This window comes from Corvus moneduloides, chromosome 5, assembly GCF_009650955.1.
Source record: "Corvus moneduloides isolate bCorMon1 chromosome 5, bCorMon1.pri, whole genome shotgun sequence".
Classification (NCBI taxonomy): Eukaryota; Metazoa; Chordata; class Aves; order Passeriformes; family Corvidae; genus Corvus; species Corvus moneduloides.
In genome coordinates this window covers 48748422-48766665 of record NC_045480.1, presented here as the reverse complement: position 1 = coordinate 48766665, position 18244 = coordinate 48748422, and the positions used below count along the sequence as shown (strand labels likewise).

The following is an 18244-nucleotide window of genomic DNA, read 5'->3' as shown; positions in this document are numbered from 1 at the left end:
CATTGGATGTGTAATTCCACAGTCTTTAAGTTTTAGAGTTTAAGCTGTCTTCCTTCCACGGCAGGTCTGAGAGGGAAAAGATTTTAATGCAAGCACCAATTTTTTTGTATATCCCTTCTGAAATGAGCTTATGAGGAGCTCATTATTCATCCCATATCCTAGCTAGAATTAATAACACATCCATTCCTTCTGATACCTATCAGTACAGAGCTGTTCAACTATACTGCATTCAGGTGAAGTAATGTACACATCCAGGTTTACTTGCTTGAGAACCTGATGTGAGTTTTAAGGCTCAAACAATCACGGGAATTTCTTCTCAAAGCTCCTCAGTTTCCCTGGGCAACACTGTCCCTCGTACATATGTCTTCATTTGTCCTGGTTTCATTTCTACACATTTCTCTTGCTGCCCAGACCAAAGGAAGAACGAAAGTCTATAAATCAATGACATCTTCACTAGCCTTGTTCTTGCTCTCTCTTTCTTCCTTCTTGAAGTAGCAGCTCATCCTGTGACTTTCTTGCTTCTCCAGCTTTACCACCTTCAGAATTCCTCAGACACTTTTATTAATTTCCTTTTAAAACGACAGCCAATTCAAGATATGAAAATCACTACTGATTGCATAAATAAGCATTTATACTGCAGTACACAGGTCTTTAGCAAAACCAATCTTGCATGGATTTACATACATCTCATAGCTTTTTAGGGCAAAGAACCTGTAATTTGGCACAAAGTAGTTCCCCTATTGTGGAGTGGCATTTACAATGACAGTACTAGGTAAATAACTCAGGCATCCAAAGACAAAATTCATCCCTTAAGGTCATGATCTGGATTAATGTAAGAAAATCCTGGAGAGAGTTTAGAAACTATGGAGCAAGGAAATGGATTATACTAATCTGTGAATTCAGTGATTTTTTTTGTGGTCTGACAGATAAAATGCAGATAGTATTTTTCATTCAGTTATTACTCTTAGTGTTATCTAACTTATTAGTATGTTGACAAGGTATATATGTCCTTCACACACTTTATAGAAGGCAGGGTTATACTGACAGACAACTATTTTCCACACACTTATTCTACAAAACAACTTTTGTGCAGCTCTGACGTACAATTTAGATATAAATAGATAGGCATATGAAACCCATTTGCTGTCAAAGCTTAGTCCTTTTATTTTAACTGCTTATGGCCTCAAATCTGGTTTTTTTCTCAGATTAACAATGATGTACTTTCTGTTCAGTCAGACTGCAGCTCTACGTGGAGATCACAACTCTCAGTGAAGGCTATTTACTCACCAGGCTCAGTGAGAGGGTTCAGCACTGTCCCCACATACCAAAACCCCATCTTCACTGGCTTCCCATAAAACCCTAGCAAGCTCACTCAGGATTGCTTCTCCACTTGTAGTCTCATGGCTGTGCCCTTAACAGGCAATGTGACTCTAACACTTGTCCAGAAGGAGCACAGCGCTGTGTTCTCCTTCGAGGCAAATGCATGACAGCCTCAGGAAAGTGCATGAGCACAGCTCTTCTGCCTCCAGGCTTGAGCTGCCTGGTGCCCAGCCAGCACTGGGAGAGCACAGAGCTGCAGCTGTACCTATGTAATTATGGACCTTTCAGGACTGCACTGCTGCTGAAGCCTGGAGATGCATTTCTGTCAGTAAAATTTGCAGGGCATCAAAACATGTTCTTCCACAGAGACCAAGAGCTAAGTGCTGACCAGCTAGGATCCTAGATCACATCTGATGGCACCTATGTGGTGGATAGGTCTCATCTTCACAAGCCAATCCCAAATAAGAGTCCAAAGCAAGACTCACCCAGAGACCCGCATGGCACTACTCCCAGTGAGCTCATCCTGCCCGTATTGCAGTATCTTTACAGTAGATCTACTTGTGGAGAATGGGGAAGGAGTCCTAACCTAAACTCTGTCTGTATCTGTTCTGATATCCTTGTCCCTGAACCTGGGTGCCATGCGAAGGTCATAACCTCCTTCCCATAAAGCCATGATATTCAGTGTTTAATTATTTTATATACAATACAATAGCTCTAAGAAGACATATTTTGCTGCCTCAGGAGAGGCTGCAGCATGCTGGCTAGTTCACACTGATGAGAACTGAGGTATGTTGGCTCAAATTCTTGCCCTGAATCAGTGATGACATTTCCTTTTGGGTGGCCTGCTGCCTACTAGGAAATTATTTAATGGGTGAATGCTGCTGGTATTCTTTGGCTTTGTGTAAAACCTGTACCTAAGCAATAGGAAAAGAATAGGAAAGAATATAATGCCTTAAAAATATAATTAAAGCACTAATAGGTGAATGGGGAGATCTGGATTCTGGTTCTTATATCAGGCAAAAACAGAGGGTCCCCTGCAGACTCCTTAGTCCAGTGGTTATATATTGCTTATAGGTTAACTTTCCCTTACAGGGAAATGGGGATGAACCCTGAGTTTCCAGATCCTTCTGCCAGATGGGATTTGGGGCAACCCCAAGGGATGCTGCTACATCATTGCTTTTGATGCCATGTTTTCCTACAAACATGATGGGTACCAGAGCGTGTAGCTGTGCTTATGCAGGAGCCAAGTCCCAGGAGTGACTAAGCCATGCAAGAGGCACAAGTGAGTGCTGGCTCTTCCACATCCCATCTTCAAGTGCCCTGGGAAAATCCACACCTTGCAGAGGGACACTGTGTACAGGTTTGTTACCCTAAAGCCGGCACTGACCAAGGCACCGCCTCCACCAGGCAGGGAGGAAAGCAATGCAACAAATCAGTGCACCAGTTCTGGCTCAGTGTGATGGCTGCAGAGAAAGCTCAGAAAGCCATAAAATAAAGATTCCATGAAATAAATGGAAAGATGATCTGTAATTAATTGCTTTTATACGGGATGATATAAAGCAGACTTAAGGTTACAGAGAATTAGCCTGGGAATTGTAGATTTTGCACACACTGTCATGGTTACTTCAAAACTGTCTATATACCACACTCTAACAGGCTTAAAGGAGTTTAAACAGAACTTTTAAATCATTTGTGTTTTAAATAAAGGAGGCTATTTGTAGTAATAATACTTCTGATGAAGGGTTCAGAGTCAAGTGATACATGTGATTGATGTCCATAATAATTGCACACTTCTATAATCCTTCCTCACCCGTAAGAGTTTCGAGCTTACATTTTGGATACTATTAATATTCAGACAAAAATAACCTATGGGCAATATCATGTCCTGAACATGGTGGAGAATTAATCTATTTTTGTAAAACTGTTTAGGAATGATGGATATTTTTCCTGCTCGAGTAAACACTAGCTCATTCTCTAGACCTCCATTTTCTGCTCAAGAAAATCCAAGTCCAAATGATTTCATGGATATTTAAAGGATGGTGACAAATACTGAATACTCTGAATTTCTCCACTTGATAAAAACCTGATACTATTCATTACATAGCAAACATTTCAGCACTGGAGTTTTCTTGGGTTTTAATTTGTAAGAGAAAACACAATGAATTTGGGAACAACAAAAAATGGAAAGAAAAAATGAGGCTGCCGAAATGTAGCTGTCAAACTAGACTCCAAGTGAAAGTATCACACTTGTTTTTATTCTAGATAAGCAACAGGGCAGCTTGAAATAAACACGGATTGAAATTTTCTTCATCTCTTTAATGAGTTCAAAGAGGCTGAACAAAGACATAGAAGAGTTGAACATTGCTGTGTACAATGCAGTAAACAGATTAAAATTTTATACCTGAGCAAAAAAGGAATTTAACTATTAACTACAACATGCAGAATAACTGATAAGTTATCACATAGACATAGCATACTGTTATTAGGTTACAGTCATTCAGATACTCTTAATTTTTACAAAGGCTAAAGATGGAAAAAGCTCCGAGAGAAGATGAGTAAGTGACATAAAACCACAATAAGGAAAAGCACTTTACCATCTAGCAGCCTGTCCAGAGGATCAAAATTATCTGCTGTTTTATTATCCAGGCAGAAGCAGCAACAATGCAAAGCCTGTGGAGTTAATAACACATTAGACATTTAAGCAGGTCCTGAAAATGAAAATATTAGCAGTTTATGAAGTGCTCACAGAAGACCTGAGCCTGCATTCCCTGCCCTCAAATGCCACTTTAAAGCACTGCATTTGTGAGCTCTTCCCAGAGCAGAATGAAAGGCAGGAATCTGCAGGGAATGACTGATCAAGTCACAGGCTCATGATTTTCTCACCAGCATAACAACTGCCAATTCTTAAGGGATAACTTTTTATCCCATTTGATTGGCCAAAACCCACATTTCATTTTATGTAGAAACCTGACCTTTCCTCTCACTGAATCTGGCATTTGGGTGGGTTTGGTTTTTCTTTTTTCTGTTTTCACCACCTAATCTATTTCAAATGCTCTAGTTTGAAATAGTTTAGCACAAGTCAAAAAAAGTGACATATTTCTCTTCTTAATTCCCTTGTCTTTGCAAAAGATGCCTGTGGGAGAGAAGGGGCCTGAAAAGTTTGAGGTTTAACCAGCACAGCTGATTCCCCCACCAGACAAGCTTCTTTAACCTGGCAGACTTCTGCACTCCCTGATCTCCACATCCAACATAAAAACTACCCACACCCACCACCAATATTCCTGTGCTACAAATCAGCCGTTTGCCTTCCTCCAGCCAAACCAGCAAACCCTGCCCTTGTCATTTAGACTTGTCAAGAAGATATGGGAGGGATGGAAGGGTATTTACCCTGTTCGAGACAGCCATAAACAAAGCCTCTCCCTTTTATTTCCATGCAGTTGTACAGTTACATACTCTTGATGTCAATCAACGCCCCTCAAATCATAATACCTGCCTTGACTTTCCTGCTACTGTTCCTTCACCATTTATGAACAACACTATGCATTAAAACTGCATGTACCAAAATGGATTCATCCTTTTGTCCACAACATATTCATTTCTTCTTTAAAGTCAGACATCTTAGACATTGGTAGGTTGTGTGAAAGAGTCCCCAGGGAACTGAATCCTCTTTGCTTCTAGTTTCTTCCTGGGTTTGAAAGCTGCTGATACTTCGGGGTGGATGGAGTCCAGCCGCTGTTCACACTGGAAGGCCGTGAGGAAGGCCGTCCTGTAGTTGTTATTCATCCAGCCATAGAGAAGGGGGTTAGCAAACGTTGAGCACATGGCAATGACATGAAACACTGTGTAGATCAGTTTGTACTCTTTCAGGTCTAACACCTGACTGTCAATGTCACTGACCAGCTGGAAGGTGTGAAAGGGCAGCCAGCTGACAGCAAACACCACGACGACGCACACCAGCATCTTGGTGGTTTTCCGGCGCCGGTGGTGATAGTGGTCATTCCCCGCCCCAGGGCTAACGTGGTTCTTGAGCTTGGTCCAAATACGGATGTAGGCATAGGAGATGACTGCCAGAGGCAGCACATACTGGATCAGGAGCATGGAGATGCTGTAGATTGTGCCATAGTTGAGCTGCCCCTCCCCTGGCCACTTCTCAGAGCAGACCACAATCTTGAAGTCAGGAATGATCTCAATCAAGGAGTACTCACGGAAGATGGCTAGAGGACTTGCCAGCAGGGCACTGACTGCCCAGGCAATTCCTATAATCAGGAAGCTGATCCGCTTAGAGATTTTGCTTTCCAAGTGGTAGACGATGCAGCGGTGACGATCCAGAGCGATCACAGTCAGTGTAACAGTAGACACATGAACAGCCAGGGCCTGGGCATAAGGCACCAGGTGGCACAAGACTGGGCCCAGTTTCCATTCGCCCAAGAGCGTATAAACCAAAGTGAAGGGCAGGCACAGCGTATTCACCAGCAGGTCGGCCACTGCCAGGTTGGCAATGAAGAAGTTGGTCACTGTGCGCATGCTCTTGAACTTGATGATCACGTGGATCACGAGGGAGTTTCCAATCACCCCCAGCAGGATGATGGAGCAGTAAGCAAAGATGAGAATTATTTGCACTTCAACAAGCGTTGTGCTGTCCTTCAGTTCTGGTTTAGGGTCCAGAGCCAATTCATTGAGTGGTGTGGTGTACCTTGTCAAGTACAGCTTCGTGAACAGCTCCATTTTCATTTTCATCTGTCTGGTTTCCTCACCTGCTGCTTCCAGGGGCCCCATCCTTGCAGCAGCCTGGTCTAAGCCACAAAGCTGCCCCTGAAAACAAAACAGTACAGGAACAAGTGGAGAAATTGGGTCCACATGGGCTAAGACAAGAAGCATCAAGCTAAAGCCACATCTCTTTCCTAACCCACATGCTACATTGCAGGATTAAGAGAAGATCTGTCTCAATATATTTAAATTCTCTTGCCCTTACATTTTGAAGTCTGATCCAGTAATATTATTTAGGCATGACTCCTGCTGAAAATTGGAACAGATTTCAAAAGCATTCCAAAAGACAAAGTTTGCCTAAGTAAATGCAGAAGGATTAAGATCCTGCTGGGCAGCATACCATTTTTTTTACAAATCCACTACCTAAAACTAGTGCTGATTTAGCACAAGTCTTCCAGTAATATCTATGGGAATTCTACATGGACCAGCACACCCCGGACTGTTATTAGCCATAATAATCTTCCAGCTTTTCCTTAATGAAAGTGTTTCCTTTAAATAGTTACTAATTCTTACAGGTTTATGCCCTTCCTTAATACCAGTGAACTAATTAATTACTGGGGTCTTTCTTAAAGAAACTTTGTTTTAGAACAGTTTTTACCATGATGCAAATAAAAATACCCCTGTAATAGAATTGAAATAACAGCATTTCTTTGAAATGACTGCACAACTTATTCATGCTGAAATCAACTCAAGAAACAATTGAAACACAGTTACATATAATATTTTGTTTCTGTGTGATGTTTCAGAAAACAGAGCTCCTTGGAGACTGCCAATCAGGCATTCATTTCTGACTGCAGTCACAGGGAAGACCAAATCATTCCCCTGCTGATGTCACTAAGAATTTCACCACTGGCATAAAGATCACGTTTTTTTCTTTTCCTTCCTTACACAGGCTGAGTCAAATTCTGTGCTATCCTATGACTTCAGTAGGCACAATATATGAATGGTTTACAATCAGTTGCTGTCTTGGATTTCAGTCCAATGTAAAAAGTACACATTCCCCATGAAAACTGCTCAAAGCATGGGTGGCATGTTATCCAAGAACCATGAACCTGGGGACTCCTTTCCCTGGCCTGGGAAAATTCTAAGAAATTACCAGTGCCAAGCAAACTTACCAATAAAACACCACTGTTCACCACTGAGAGGAAAGCCAGCCCTGATTTACTCACACTATTTCCCCATTCATATCTTCCCTAAGGAAAGCAAGAGTAGAGAAGAAATGTCACTTTCTTGCTTCAAGTGTTACGCATAGCTTAACCCTTCTCAGATTCAAGTCTGCCTAAAGAAACAGCTACTGATGTGTTTAGATTAACACGGCATTTTAAAAAATTCCTGGTTTTTTTAATCAGCTCCATTTAATTCCTTCCATCTTCAGAGAAAACATTTCAGAGCAACAGAGGTACATTTTTATCCCTACCCAGTAACTATCAGTGAGTGACATCCTCAGTATGGTTTCCAAACTGAAGAAAGGAGGGTTGTCTGCCAGCAGGAGACTGAGCCCTTTTTTGCTTGTTTCTATCCCACACAATATCCCAAAGAATTTCTCAGGGTCAGCTATTTTTGCAAAAGCAGCAGATCGACTGCATGAACTGAAAGGCTAAACAGGTCAGAATTATGCCATACTGTTTAATCTACATTTACTCAAGAATTAATAGTGTAAGCTGAGATGTGCCAGCTAGTCCTACTAGTGTACCCTGCTGATTTTAGCAATATAATCAGTTTTCAACCACTAGCCTAAGCAATGGATGTCAGGAAGGGATTCCTTATCAATACGCCTTTAGTCCACCAGGTTAAAAATGTAAGAGATCCACCACAATTTACACAGTCAAGGCTATGCAGAAGTTCAGAACTCTGAGGAGCATTTTCCTTTGACCCATACCTACACCCAGGAATTATGCTTCCATATATTATTACAGTAGAGATTTGCTGAGGTCCCAGGACTGTCAGATGCTTCAAAATCTCATAATTTTTTTCAGTGCAAAGTAAGAGCATGTCACGTCTACACATAGAAGTAGAAAGGTGAGAGGGCTGACAAATTTAGTTTTTTTCCCCTTCCTTGCCATACATCCAGACTGAAAGATGCAGCTTAGACAAATAACATAGGATCCCTTTCTTCCCAAAAGTATCTTCACCCATTTCCCTAGTCCCTGACTTTCTGTTAATTCCTACTTGCAACTCCTTTGTTTTAGCGAAGCCTTCTTTTGTTCTGACACTTTTATTTTGTTACTGCCCTGTTCAGGCTGATGAAAGATGCTTTGGTCTTCTCAATAAGACAAAGCTGACGGAGAAAGAAGGGACAACCACAGTTTAAAGGAGAATGAGCTGGTGTGTCAGCAAGCAATGAAATAATTGGACCAAGTTTGACATTGTCAGTGGGACAGCTATGTCGGCAAAATATCAGCTGCTTTCAAAAAATGGGGATAAAACTGAGGTGCCACTCCAGGTGGTGTTTGACAGGACCCGTTCTGTTCTTTTTTGATATAAACTCTCCAGGTGATAGCATTTACTAGCGCACCTTGCATACTGCACCACACTGGGGGCTTTTTTCCAGTTTCATTTTTCCCCAGCAGTCATATCCTCATGGTCAGGCATCAAATTGCGTCTAACTTTCGGCACAGAAAGGCCCAGAGAGGATTTACATCGGTTCTGAGAGCAAGTAAGCAAAAAGGGCGGAATACGTGATTACATTAGCAAGCGGCATTCCCATCAGGACCGCAGTGCCTGCGCTGGAGAAGGGGCTGGGGTTGCCGGAGGCGAAGGTGGCAGCAAACGCGCCTCTGGGATGCTGCCCTCCCGCTCCCCGGAGCCGTCCCCGGAGGGAGACACCCATCCCGCCAGGAGAGCCCCGTTCCCGGGGAGTGATACCCATGCCGGGGGCAGACACCCGTGCCCGGGCGCTGCGGGGATCCCGCCGCCGCCCCGTGCCGAGAGCGCCGCTCCGTCCCCTCTTCCCGTTCTTACCTTCCTCTCGCCCCGGGCAGGCGAGCGAGGCACGGCGGCTGCTGCCTCAGGAGCCGGTGTGCCAGGGCAGGACAGGGCAGGGCGGGGCGGGGCAGGGCAGGGCGGGGCGGGGCGGGGCGGGGTGGGGAGCTGAGCCCCTCGCTCCGCAGCGGAGCGGCTGCCCCGCTTCCCCCGCCTGGCTCGGTCCCGCCGCCGCCGCCCTCCCGCCGCCCTCCCCGCGCCGCTCTCCCCTCCCGGCGGCGGGGCCGCAGCGCCGCTCGCCCCGCACAAAGTTTGGAGGTGGCGGCGGCGGCCCCCGCACGCCGGGAGGGCGGCACGGGCGGGGCGGCCCCGCCGCCGGGGACGGGCTCGGGCGGGGCGCGGCGCCGGCTCCGCCCGCCGGGCTCCGGGCGCGGGGAAGCGGCTGCGGGCAGCCTCTCGGGATGTGCTCGTGGGATGTGCCGGCTGCCCCTCGCTCGGCTGATAACGGCGGCAGCGCTGCCGCCCTCAAGCAGGGATTTGGAGAAAGAGGGAGTCGTGCCGGACCCGAGCTGGTGTACGCGCCGCACAGCCGAGCCTGCTTCCTAGCTTTCCCAGTCCCCGAGATGCCTTCTGGGGCAGCATAAAGGGGATGCCTTTGCTCCAAACAACTGCTGAAATCCTTGCCTACAAGCACCGCAGCTTGCACAGATTTTCTGATCCTCAGATGTGGCTGTTGCCAGAGCAGGTGTAAGGATGAATAAAGCATTTACATATTCTGTCAAGACCAAAATAAAATATTTCATATTTATTTACAAGGCTAGAAAGGTAGAGACAACAGCTGCTGCTTTTATTTGGTTCTGTATCAATAACCTTTCAAAACAGCTCTCCTGCCAGCCTGCTTGACTGAGTTCTAGTGCCAGCCAGCATTGCTGTGCGTCTGGTAGGGTCCAGCTTCGTTAATCAATCCATCAATGGGTTCTGCTTAGTATTTTGCTGGGTGTCTCAAGCTTCTCTCTAGGTATAACTTCTGAGATTCAAGGGACTGTCTTCTCAGTGCATATCTGGGGGACCTGATTTACCAAAACGTGCTTCAGCCCTGGTTGTAGGTCCCAAGAATAGGAACTACGAGACTTTGCTTTCTCTGTGTCTGTAGCACTGATGCTTAAACAATCCTCTTCCCAAACCTTACAGAAGCTGCTCTCCAGAACAGGAATACTCCTTTACTTCCTGTCACTTAGGTAAACTTGCATTCATATTTAAGGGAGTTTCAGGGATCAGCAACATTATCTTCCCTTTTCTGTCCTCTTTTTCTTCCAAAGGAGACTCAATACAAAAGCACTTCCCTTGTCAAAGGTAATGCTCCTTGCTTTCGTTATAGCTCAATATTATGTCCTTATCAAAAGCAGAGAATGTTAAGGAAGCATCAAGGAGTAACTTCAGTGATTTAGAGTTGGTCTTGAAATTCAAAACATGTCTTGAGAACCCCCTTGGATCTTTACTAAATCAGGCTATCTCTTCAGGAAGGGCCTTGCTCTTAAGTCCTTCAGCACTTCTAAGACTGTTAATGGAATGCCCTTAGCTTATTGCAAAATAGATTTCTTTGATGACTAAATAAAGAGCCAGGAGTTTCAATTCTCCTACCCCTCTTTATTCACTTCCCAAGTCAATCCAATTGTAGGATTTACTTTTTGATCTATTAACAGACCTAAATGCATGCCATGAGTTTTAGTAATTAGAGCACTTGTATAATACATGGCTGTAACAGCCTGCAATCCTTTCCTTTCCTTCTCTGGTAAGTAGTCAGCAATGGTATTCCACTGATCTCAGGGGTGTTGCTGTTGTGCCCTACTCTGCACACTCCTTCTAATTTAATGTATTTTTTGCTACTCCTAATGTCTTGGAGGGCGTAATGAAATGCTACAAATCTTTATAATCTGCCCAGATCAGGATTCCATAGCTAAGGGAAGGATGCTCCTGACTTACACTTCCAGACTCCTGGAAGAAGCCAAGAAGAAGTGCAATTTCCTAGAAGCTGTTATGGCATGAGGGTCAGCTTCCCATGCAAGAGAAAGAAGGCGTTATTCCCTGTTACAAGGCAATTCTGTGTTCAGGCACAACTGAAATGTTTAATGGAAATGCATTTCTAATAAAAACTAGCATTTTTTATTGCTCATAAAAGAGTGGAATTTAATGGCCCCATAAACACCGCCTTGAACCAAAAGCCATGAAAATACTAACATCAAGAGCAGACAGAGTCAAGTCGCAAATGGGCAGTTCAACATGAAATGTGCTGCTGCGGGATCACCTCCAAAGCTACTGGGGGTACTTTGCTTTGTGCGCACTCGAATTTCTGTCCCAAAAGCCGTGATAAGCCACGAGTCATTGAATCACACAACCGTGCGTTGGATGGAACTTCCAAAAATCTTCACGTCCAGCCTTATGCTCAAATCAGGTCTAGATGCAGCAGGTTGTGCCAGGCTACGTCTCCTCTCCAGGAGAGTTGTGATTATCTCTGACTGAGGGATACTGCCCTCACTGGGCAGGCCATCCTGCCAGAAACTCTAACACAGTAAGATGTTATTTTTTTGTATCAAGTCAAACTTTCCCCTGTTCCAGCCTGTACCAAATGCATCTTGTCCCAGCCCTGTGTTCCTCCTGGTAGTTGTGAACAGCAGTTAAATTTCCACTCAGGCTTGGCTTCTTTGAGGCTGAACAAACTCAGTTCCCTCAACACCACTTTGAATGATATGTAACTCAGCCTCAATCATCTTGGTGTCCCTTTGTTGGACTTACTCCAGTCTACCAATGTCTTTCCAGCACTAGGAGCCCCAAACCGAACCTAGTTGTGACCACAGATGTGATGTCACAACTGATAAAATAGAGGGGAATAGTCATTTCTCAACCTGTTGGCTACACTCTTGCTATGTCTTGATACAGACTGTAAAGTTAGACTGTGCAAACTGACTTGCACTAAATAAATGAGCCACATGAACTTTAAATCTCAGCTTCCTATTTAAGGCAAGTCTATAAATGAGCTTTTGCTGTGAATATGTATACGTACTTAGATGAAATTAGATAACATATCCTAACAGCTTGGGGAAAAAAGCTTGTTGGATTTATGTTGTTTCTGCTGTAAATCCCACTTAGGGAGGTATGGCAGGGTATAAGATATCTGATTTATGTAGTTTGCCTCTGGCAGTATCTGTTCAACTGTCTTTACTGTTAGACAATTGTCTTGTCAAATTCTGTCCAATATGAAGGTTTTTTTTTTGATGGGACAATAAACATTTCTGCCAGCTCCTCCTAAGTTTACCAATTCTCAGGAGCAAACTAAAGGCCTGCATGTAGTGCCCAGACTTGAAGCAGTAATTACTTTTGTTTTAATCACAGAAATAGGAAGGAGTTGACAGTCCTTGTCCATTACATTGTCCAGCATCAGGTTTGCTGAAATGGCAAATAAGGCCTGATGAATATCAACAAGAAAAAACAGCAAGCATCCCATCTCCTGTCCCCAGACATAGTTTTCTTTATTTTATTTACTGTGAGGGTTGAACATAAAAGAAACCGCTGCCCCTTGATCACTGACCTTTAAAAGCAGTGCTGTGCTGCATGCCACTCACTTGACCCAAACTCTGCCAGTCCTTACTCACACAGATTTTCCTGGAGTGAGTCAGATTTCAGGAATTTAAGTGCTCTACATAGCATGGCAAATCCGTTAAAAATAAAATGGGAAAAAAAACCCTGAAAAATGACCTTGATAAAAAATATTTATCATGAATCTGTTATATGGTACCCATACAGAGATCATATGGTGTAAAATTATGTAGAAAAAGGACTTTTTTTTGTTTAAAAGGTCAGAACAAAAGTGTTTAAATACCTTAAGAGTGAATTTTCTACTTATAAAGATCTGTAAACATTTTGCCATACATTTATAAACTTTTATCATTCCCTTTTTGTTTAGATTCAGTCTCACAGGTTCAATTCTACTTTTTTCTCTTTTCCTAATGCAGTAATGTAACTGTATGCACAAAAATGTATCATCAACTTGCCTTAGATGCTGAAGGAGGTAAATACAAGTCAGCAGGTAATGAAAGGAATTGGTAGATATGTGTAAATACCAGCTTGGAGCTGCTAACAGCAGTACTTCACAGCCAGTGCTGGTTAAACAAACAGTTTGGTGCATCTCGTTCAAAAATGATTGCACCAAAGGCTCACTTCAACTGGCTGTTTGTTCCCAGGCTGTGGCTGAGTTTTCACACAAGGCAAGACTGCAGAGCTGAACGCTGCATTTCAAACACAGCCTTCCCAAACCTCCTAGCGCATTGCATGCACTAGCTTCATTCAGACAAAGTCAACGCTGTAAGATCAAGTAGTTCATCCAAGAAATGACAGGTTTAAAGTTGCCCATTTAACACCAACACATGCCTATTTGTATTTACATACCTGTGACACAGTCTGTAATTAACTAGACACGCAATTTTTCTCTAAGGTCTAGAGCTTCATTCAGTGTTCCCAGCTGGCAGTGCTTAGGCAATGAGCATGTCCTTGATATTTCTTTATATTCTCAGTATATATTTTGCCCTCTTATTCCTTCTCTTTACTGACATGCTATCCTTTCTCTGTAGAGAATATAGAAATTGTCGTTTCTTCAGAGGGTTTTCTATGCTCTTTTCATTACTACATCTCAGTCAGAAATACTCAACCTTTATTGAGATCTATTTTCTGTCGTTTGAATTCAAGGAGACTTGACAGCGTGAGGGCCAGGAAAACACTAAAGAAGCCCGGATGTCTGGCTGCAGCCTCTGGTTCACCGTGGTTTCCACACAAAAAGGTATCAGAGAGCAAGTTCCTCACCTGAGGGAGCTACTCCCTGGCTAGTTGTCAGGCGTGTTGGGGGAGGCAAAGAAGGAGAGAGGGGAACTCCTCATACAGGCTCCACACACACAGCCAACCAACGCCAAGGGACTAAAAACAAAGAGCCAAAAGCTGTAAGGGTCCAGGGATTTTATACTGAGGGTTGGAAAGGCGGGGATAAGGGACACAGCCAATGGGACAAAGGGAAGGAGGTGGGGTTGAAGCTGAGGGAACCAATGGGAACAACACATAGGAGGGAACAAGAGAAGCAACGAATGGGATGTTGAGGAGTACAGAACTTTCCAGAACTAATGCATAGTTAACCAAGACAAAATGAATATTTATAACTTCATACATAAAACAGGAAGGGGAAAACATTAACCAATCATGAAGTAATGTGCAAATCACTAAACCGGGGGATGATGGGCTCTCGCCCTAACCACGGAGTGTGATGTTAAACATCGGTGCCTGATCGCTGCACGCTGGTTTTTGCTGTGCTTTCAGGGGTCGGGGTGGCCACAGCCACTTGCACCACCACAGAAACTGGCCAAAGTTTAATAGGATTTAAAAATACCAGGAATAAACAACTTTACTGTATTTTTGTTGCTTGCATTTTAGACATTTTTTCCTTCCTATTTTTCCTTAGTTTGATTTCTTTTTAAATAGAGAGATTTCTGAAAACTCCAGAATCTAATGTGAAAATGACACTTCATTAGGGTATTGAAAGCTTGGTGTACAACTAGTTGTTGCCATTTCTAGAGAGCTTTTAGATGTTCTCAAGGCAAGCATACTCTGTTTATTTTAGAGTACTCATCACAGTGAATTGATTCTCACATACGGCTTAGAGCTTGGATATTGCACACACTTCAGTCCTCAGTTTCTGGTAGCTGGGAAAGCAATGTATCTCTAAAAGCTTTCCAAAAGTGAGTCAACTATATCTGCTTCTTGTATGCTTGCTTGTATGTCAGTTACTTCTAATTCTAGAGATCCTTGGCTGTTACAAGCAGCAATGCCACTTACCCTTTGCTTTGTCTAAAAATTATTCTTGTAACAATTTTTAAAAGTTATGGATGTTCTTAAAACTGAATCAGATGCTCTTCAAGCTCAGTTTTGGACTTGCTGATGAAATCTGTGCAGTGTTGAATGAGTTGTCTTTGGGACAAACAGAACTCAATCTGAAAGATGAAAAACTTTCAAATATGTGCTCCCTCCTCTCCAAGTTATGTGTCTCAGAATACAGAAAACTGGTCACAAAACTTACACACATTCTTTCCTCCTTGTAGAGGGTGCATAGAGCACACAGATGACTACACGTTACTCAGAAATTTATTTTAGTGAGCTTATTTTTCAAAAATATCCATATGTTTTGGAGAGTATTTTTTGTTATCATATGATACTCTTCTCATGACAAAACCTTTACATGTTGCTCTTAAGCTCAAGGAAACAGGTCATCTTTTGACCTTGCTCAGACAGCCTTCATTAGGATGCAGAAGATTGCTGGTTGGCATCTAGGTCCTGAAGAGGTGCTCCAAAGAATCAATATGCATAGAGTAACCTATCAGAAATTTAATTATTTTGATGAATAATGGCATCTATGAATGAAGACAGCCCTCCTGATAATGCTGTCTGACATATAATGCCATGTAAAACACATCGTGTTTGTTGTGAGCATAAACACAAAATGCAATTAAAAACAGTTTCCAGTGATTCATGAAACCGTGTCATCTTATATAAAGAAATTATTTTTTTTCATTTGCTAGGACCCAAGGGAGTATCTTTCTCCCATGTTGGTGAAAGTAAATTAATTCTCGTAAGGTTTTTGCACACTATTTCAGTTAATTTTCCCACATTTACACAGAATTTACATGCTGTTCTGAACCCGTCACTGGCTTCATCTGGAGTCATTCTGTACCTCTGTGTGACATTTTATGTAATAATGTCTTTTGGTAAAAATACATGGCATTAAATTAATGGATGTCCTTTGTAAGTATTTTTTGTCCTTAAGAAATTACTTCAATCGCTGAAGAAGTGGAAAAAGAGCACTTTCTATACTTGTTATCACTCATTTTAGAAGTGAAGTAGTTACTGCCCATTTGTGCACTCTGTCACAATTTTGGAACTTCTGAAGGACTAAATTCTAGGCTAAGTGCAGCAAACCTGTACAGCCCCCTTCTCAAACTGGAATCATATGACTCAAACACTAACATACAGAAATGCTGAGAAGTTTCAACTGGTTCATCTTCTTCCTTGCTGATACTTTCCATTACAGGTGTCACACCTACCAGTGTAGTGAAACTTCAGTGCCTGATTTTTGACTGACAGCACTGTTTGTGAACAAGTTAAGCTTGTCAGCCTATCTTCATAAGGCTGAAAAGCGCTCTAATGCAAAAAGTCTGCCTCCCACTCAGAACTGAACTGGCAGTTTTCTACATGAACTCTGCTTTCCTTTGTTAATTGCCTGTGATTCACACCCACATTTTCCAGAGAGTGATGGCATTTTAATTGCTAGCGGTATTTTAGGATGGAGGAGAGGCAATGGGAAGAGGCTTGGGAAAAAAGTGGGTAGGGGTTTGGCATGTTCGTAAGGCTAACTGTTCTGTGATTGCACACAGCCAGACCAGCAGCCAGAGCACCATCTGTGCACACAGCTGATCCATCCCGCCCGGCTTCGGCACAAAGGAATGTGTCAGCTCCCGCTTTTCCAGAGCAACTGAAAGCCTCCTTCATGCTCCACTGAAATTTTGCTACCATTCCCTGAAGACCTATTCCCTTCACCCTGCACGTCTGGCTGACACAGCCTTCCTTCAGCAAGAAGCTCTTTCTGCAGTGCTGTTTTTGCAGGTTGGAGTGGGGAAGATTCAACTGCTCTTCAGCATCACCTCCCTGTCATGCAAGCTGCAGAATGATCATCTCAGGGTCCTGGGGAATGGTAAGACACATATGATCCCCCCAGAAATGCAAAAACATCTCAAGAGGCTGTGTGTGGCTGTTTGTAATGGAGGTGTTCGCATCTGAGATAGTTGTCTTAGACTTCCTTTAATGTCAAGGGAGACCTACTTAGTCTAATTAGTGGAGTTTAAAACTTTATTATGTTTGGTTGGATGAATTGCACTCCAAGCACCATCAACTGTTTACAAGACCTTCTTGAACTCTAGTGGAAACCTCAGCAACTAGTTCTTTGTACACTGTGGGTACCTAAACTCCAGTGAAAGGGATTCCACCTGTTGTTAATGGTATCACAAGGATGAGCGAGGTAAATTTTCTCCCCATCAGTAATTGGACTGGAATCCAGTGTATGAGTAGTTGTTCCCCAGATCCTCAGTGAAGTTTAAACATGTAGTGTCCATTGATTTCAGGTACACAAACTATACAGGCTTGGAGCCTTAATTCTTTGCAGATTGTATCAGATTTATCCTCATAGGATGTCTGTGTGATATTCTCTTTCTTGTTCACAGAGGCTTGGAGGGGCTTGTCTGTATGCAGAAACTGTCCAAAATAGCTCTCTCAGACAAGTTCCAGATACAGACTCCCTTCCTCTTAAATATCCTTTACTGTGTTACAGGCAAAAATTCCTATACAGCAAGACCTAGACTGCCAAAAATACAAAAGAAAACCCAAACCAACAATTGTTTTCATCTGTAAACCCATACTGATATCCATAAAAGTTTTTGTCATGTTGGCAATCTTACACATTCACACAGTGCACTAATTCTTCACCTAACAGTGTACATGGTGGCAGGTTTAGATGGATCTGCCATTACATGAAATTAATATCACGCCTTCCTATCAATAGGTTGCGGTGAAGACCAGAAAAAGCAGATTTCTCTATAGATTCTGCAGCAGAGTTTTGTTGAGTGACTAGAGACCACCCCATTCTGTGAATCTGCACACAATCTGTCTTACCCTGGCTTCTCTATTAGGTACAAAAAATCTAGTTTGCGGCTCTCACCAGTTCACCCTCCGCCTCTATTCTGAAGTCTTCCCTGTGATTCTGGCTTTCCTCCAGCATTGATTCCTGCCAGTCAGAACACAGGACACTCTCATACGTTTCTGTCTTCTTTCATTCCTATAACCTTCCTCCCAGCATGGTGTCACCAACAAACATCTGTACATAGCTGTTTTTGCTATTAACCTCTCCTCCTGAGAGTATCGGATGCACTCTTGTCTCTCCTAATAGCAACTTTTATTCACCACCAAAACAGAAGAAAATGCTGTTAACATCTGTGTGTGAAAAGAGACATCTTCTTTATCTGTGTCTTCTGTCTCTACTAAATTTGAGAGTGAAATTTAGCCAATTGTTTCTTTATCATCTCGTTTCTCCCCTCAGCAAAGATTAATTACCAAGTAGTTTTGTATGATTTTAATGCTACAGTTCTGTTCT

The 18244-nt window shown here is 42.9% G+C and overlaps 1 protein-coding gene and 1 long non-coding RNA gene across 5 annotated transcripts in view; one reads left to right on the top strand and one right to left on the bottom strand.

Moving 5' to 3' along the window:
* Positions 1–3553: 3553 nt before the first annotated feature.
* NPY2R (neuropeptide Y receptor Y2) lies at positions 3554–13958 on the bottom strand. Of its 3 annotated transcripts, none has more exons than XM_032109912.1 (3): positions 13864–13958; positions 13453–13628; positions 3554–6132 (listed from the first exon to the last, which is right to left on the bottom strand). In XM_032109912.1, the coding sequence occupies exon 3, from the start codon at positions 6094–6096 to the stop codon at positions 4939–4941; it is 1158 nt and encodes a 385-aa protein (XP_031965803.1). In that variant the 5' UTR covers positions 6097–6132; positions 13453–13628; positions 13864–13958; the 3' UTR covers positions 3554–4938. The 3 variants fall into 3 exon arrangements, with proteins under 3 accessions (XP_031965803.1, XP_031965802.1, XP_031965801.1); XM_032109911.1 differs by lacking the exons at positions 13453–13628; positions 13864–13958 and adding exons at positions 7203–7280; positions 9049–9177; XM_032109910.1 differs by lacking the exons at positions 13453–13628; positions 13864–13958 and adding an exon at positions 9049–9177.
* Positions 13959–16421: 2463 nt separating this feature from the next.
* LOC116444776 overlaps positions 16422–18244 on the top strand; it is a 35102-nt gene continuing 33279 nt past the window's right edge. For both annotated transcript variants that reach the window (XR_004240485.1, XR_004240484.1), the window contains exon 1: positions 16422–16792. This is a non-coding gene — a long non-coding RNA (uncharacterized LOC116444776). The remainder of the gene's footprint in view (positions 16793–18244) is intronic.

Coding starts and splice junctions, on each gene's coding strand:
- NPY2R (XM_032109912.1), bottom strand. CDS start 6,096: ATGGGGCCCCTGGAAGCAGCAGGTGAGGAAACCAGACAGATGAAAATG.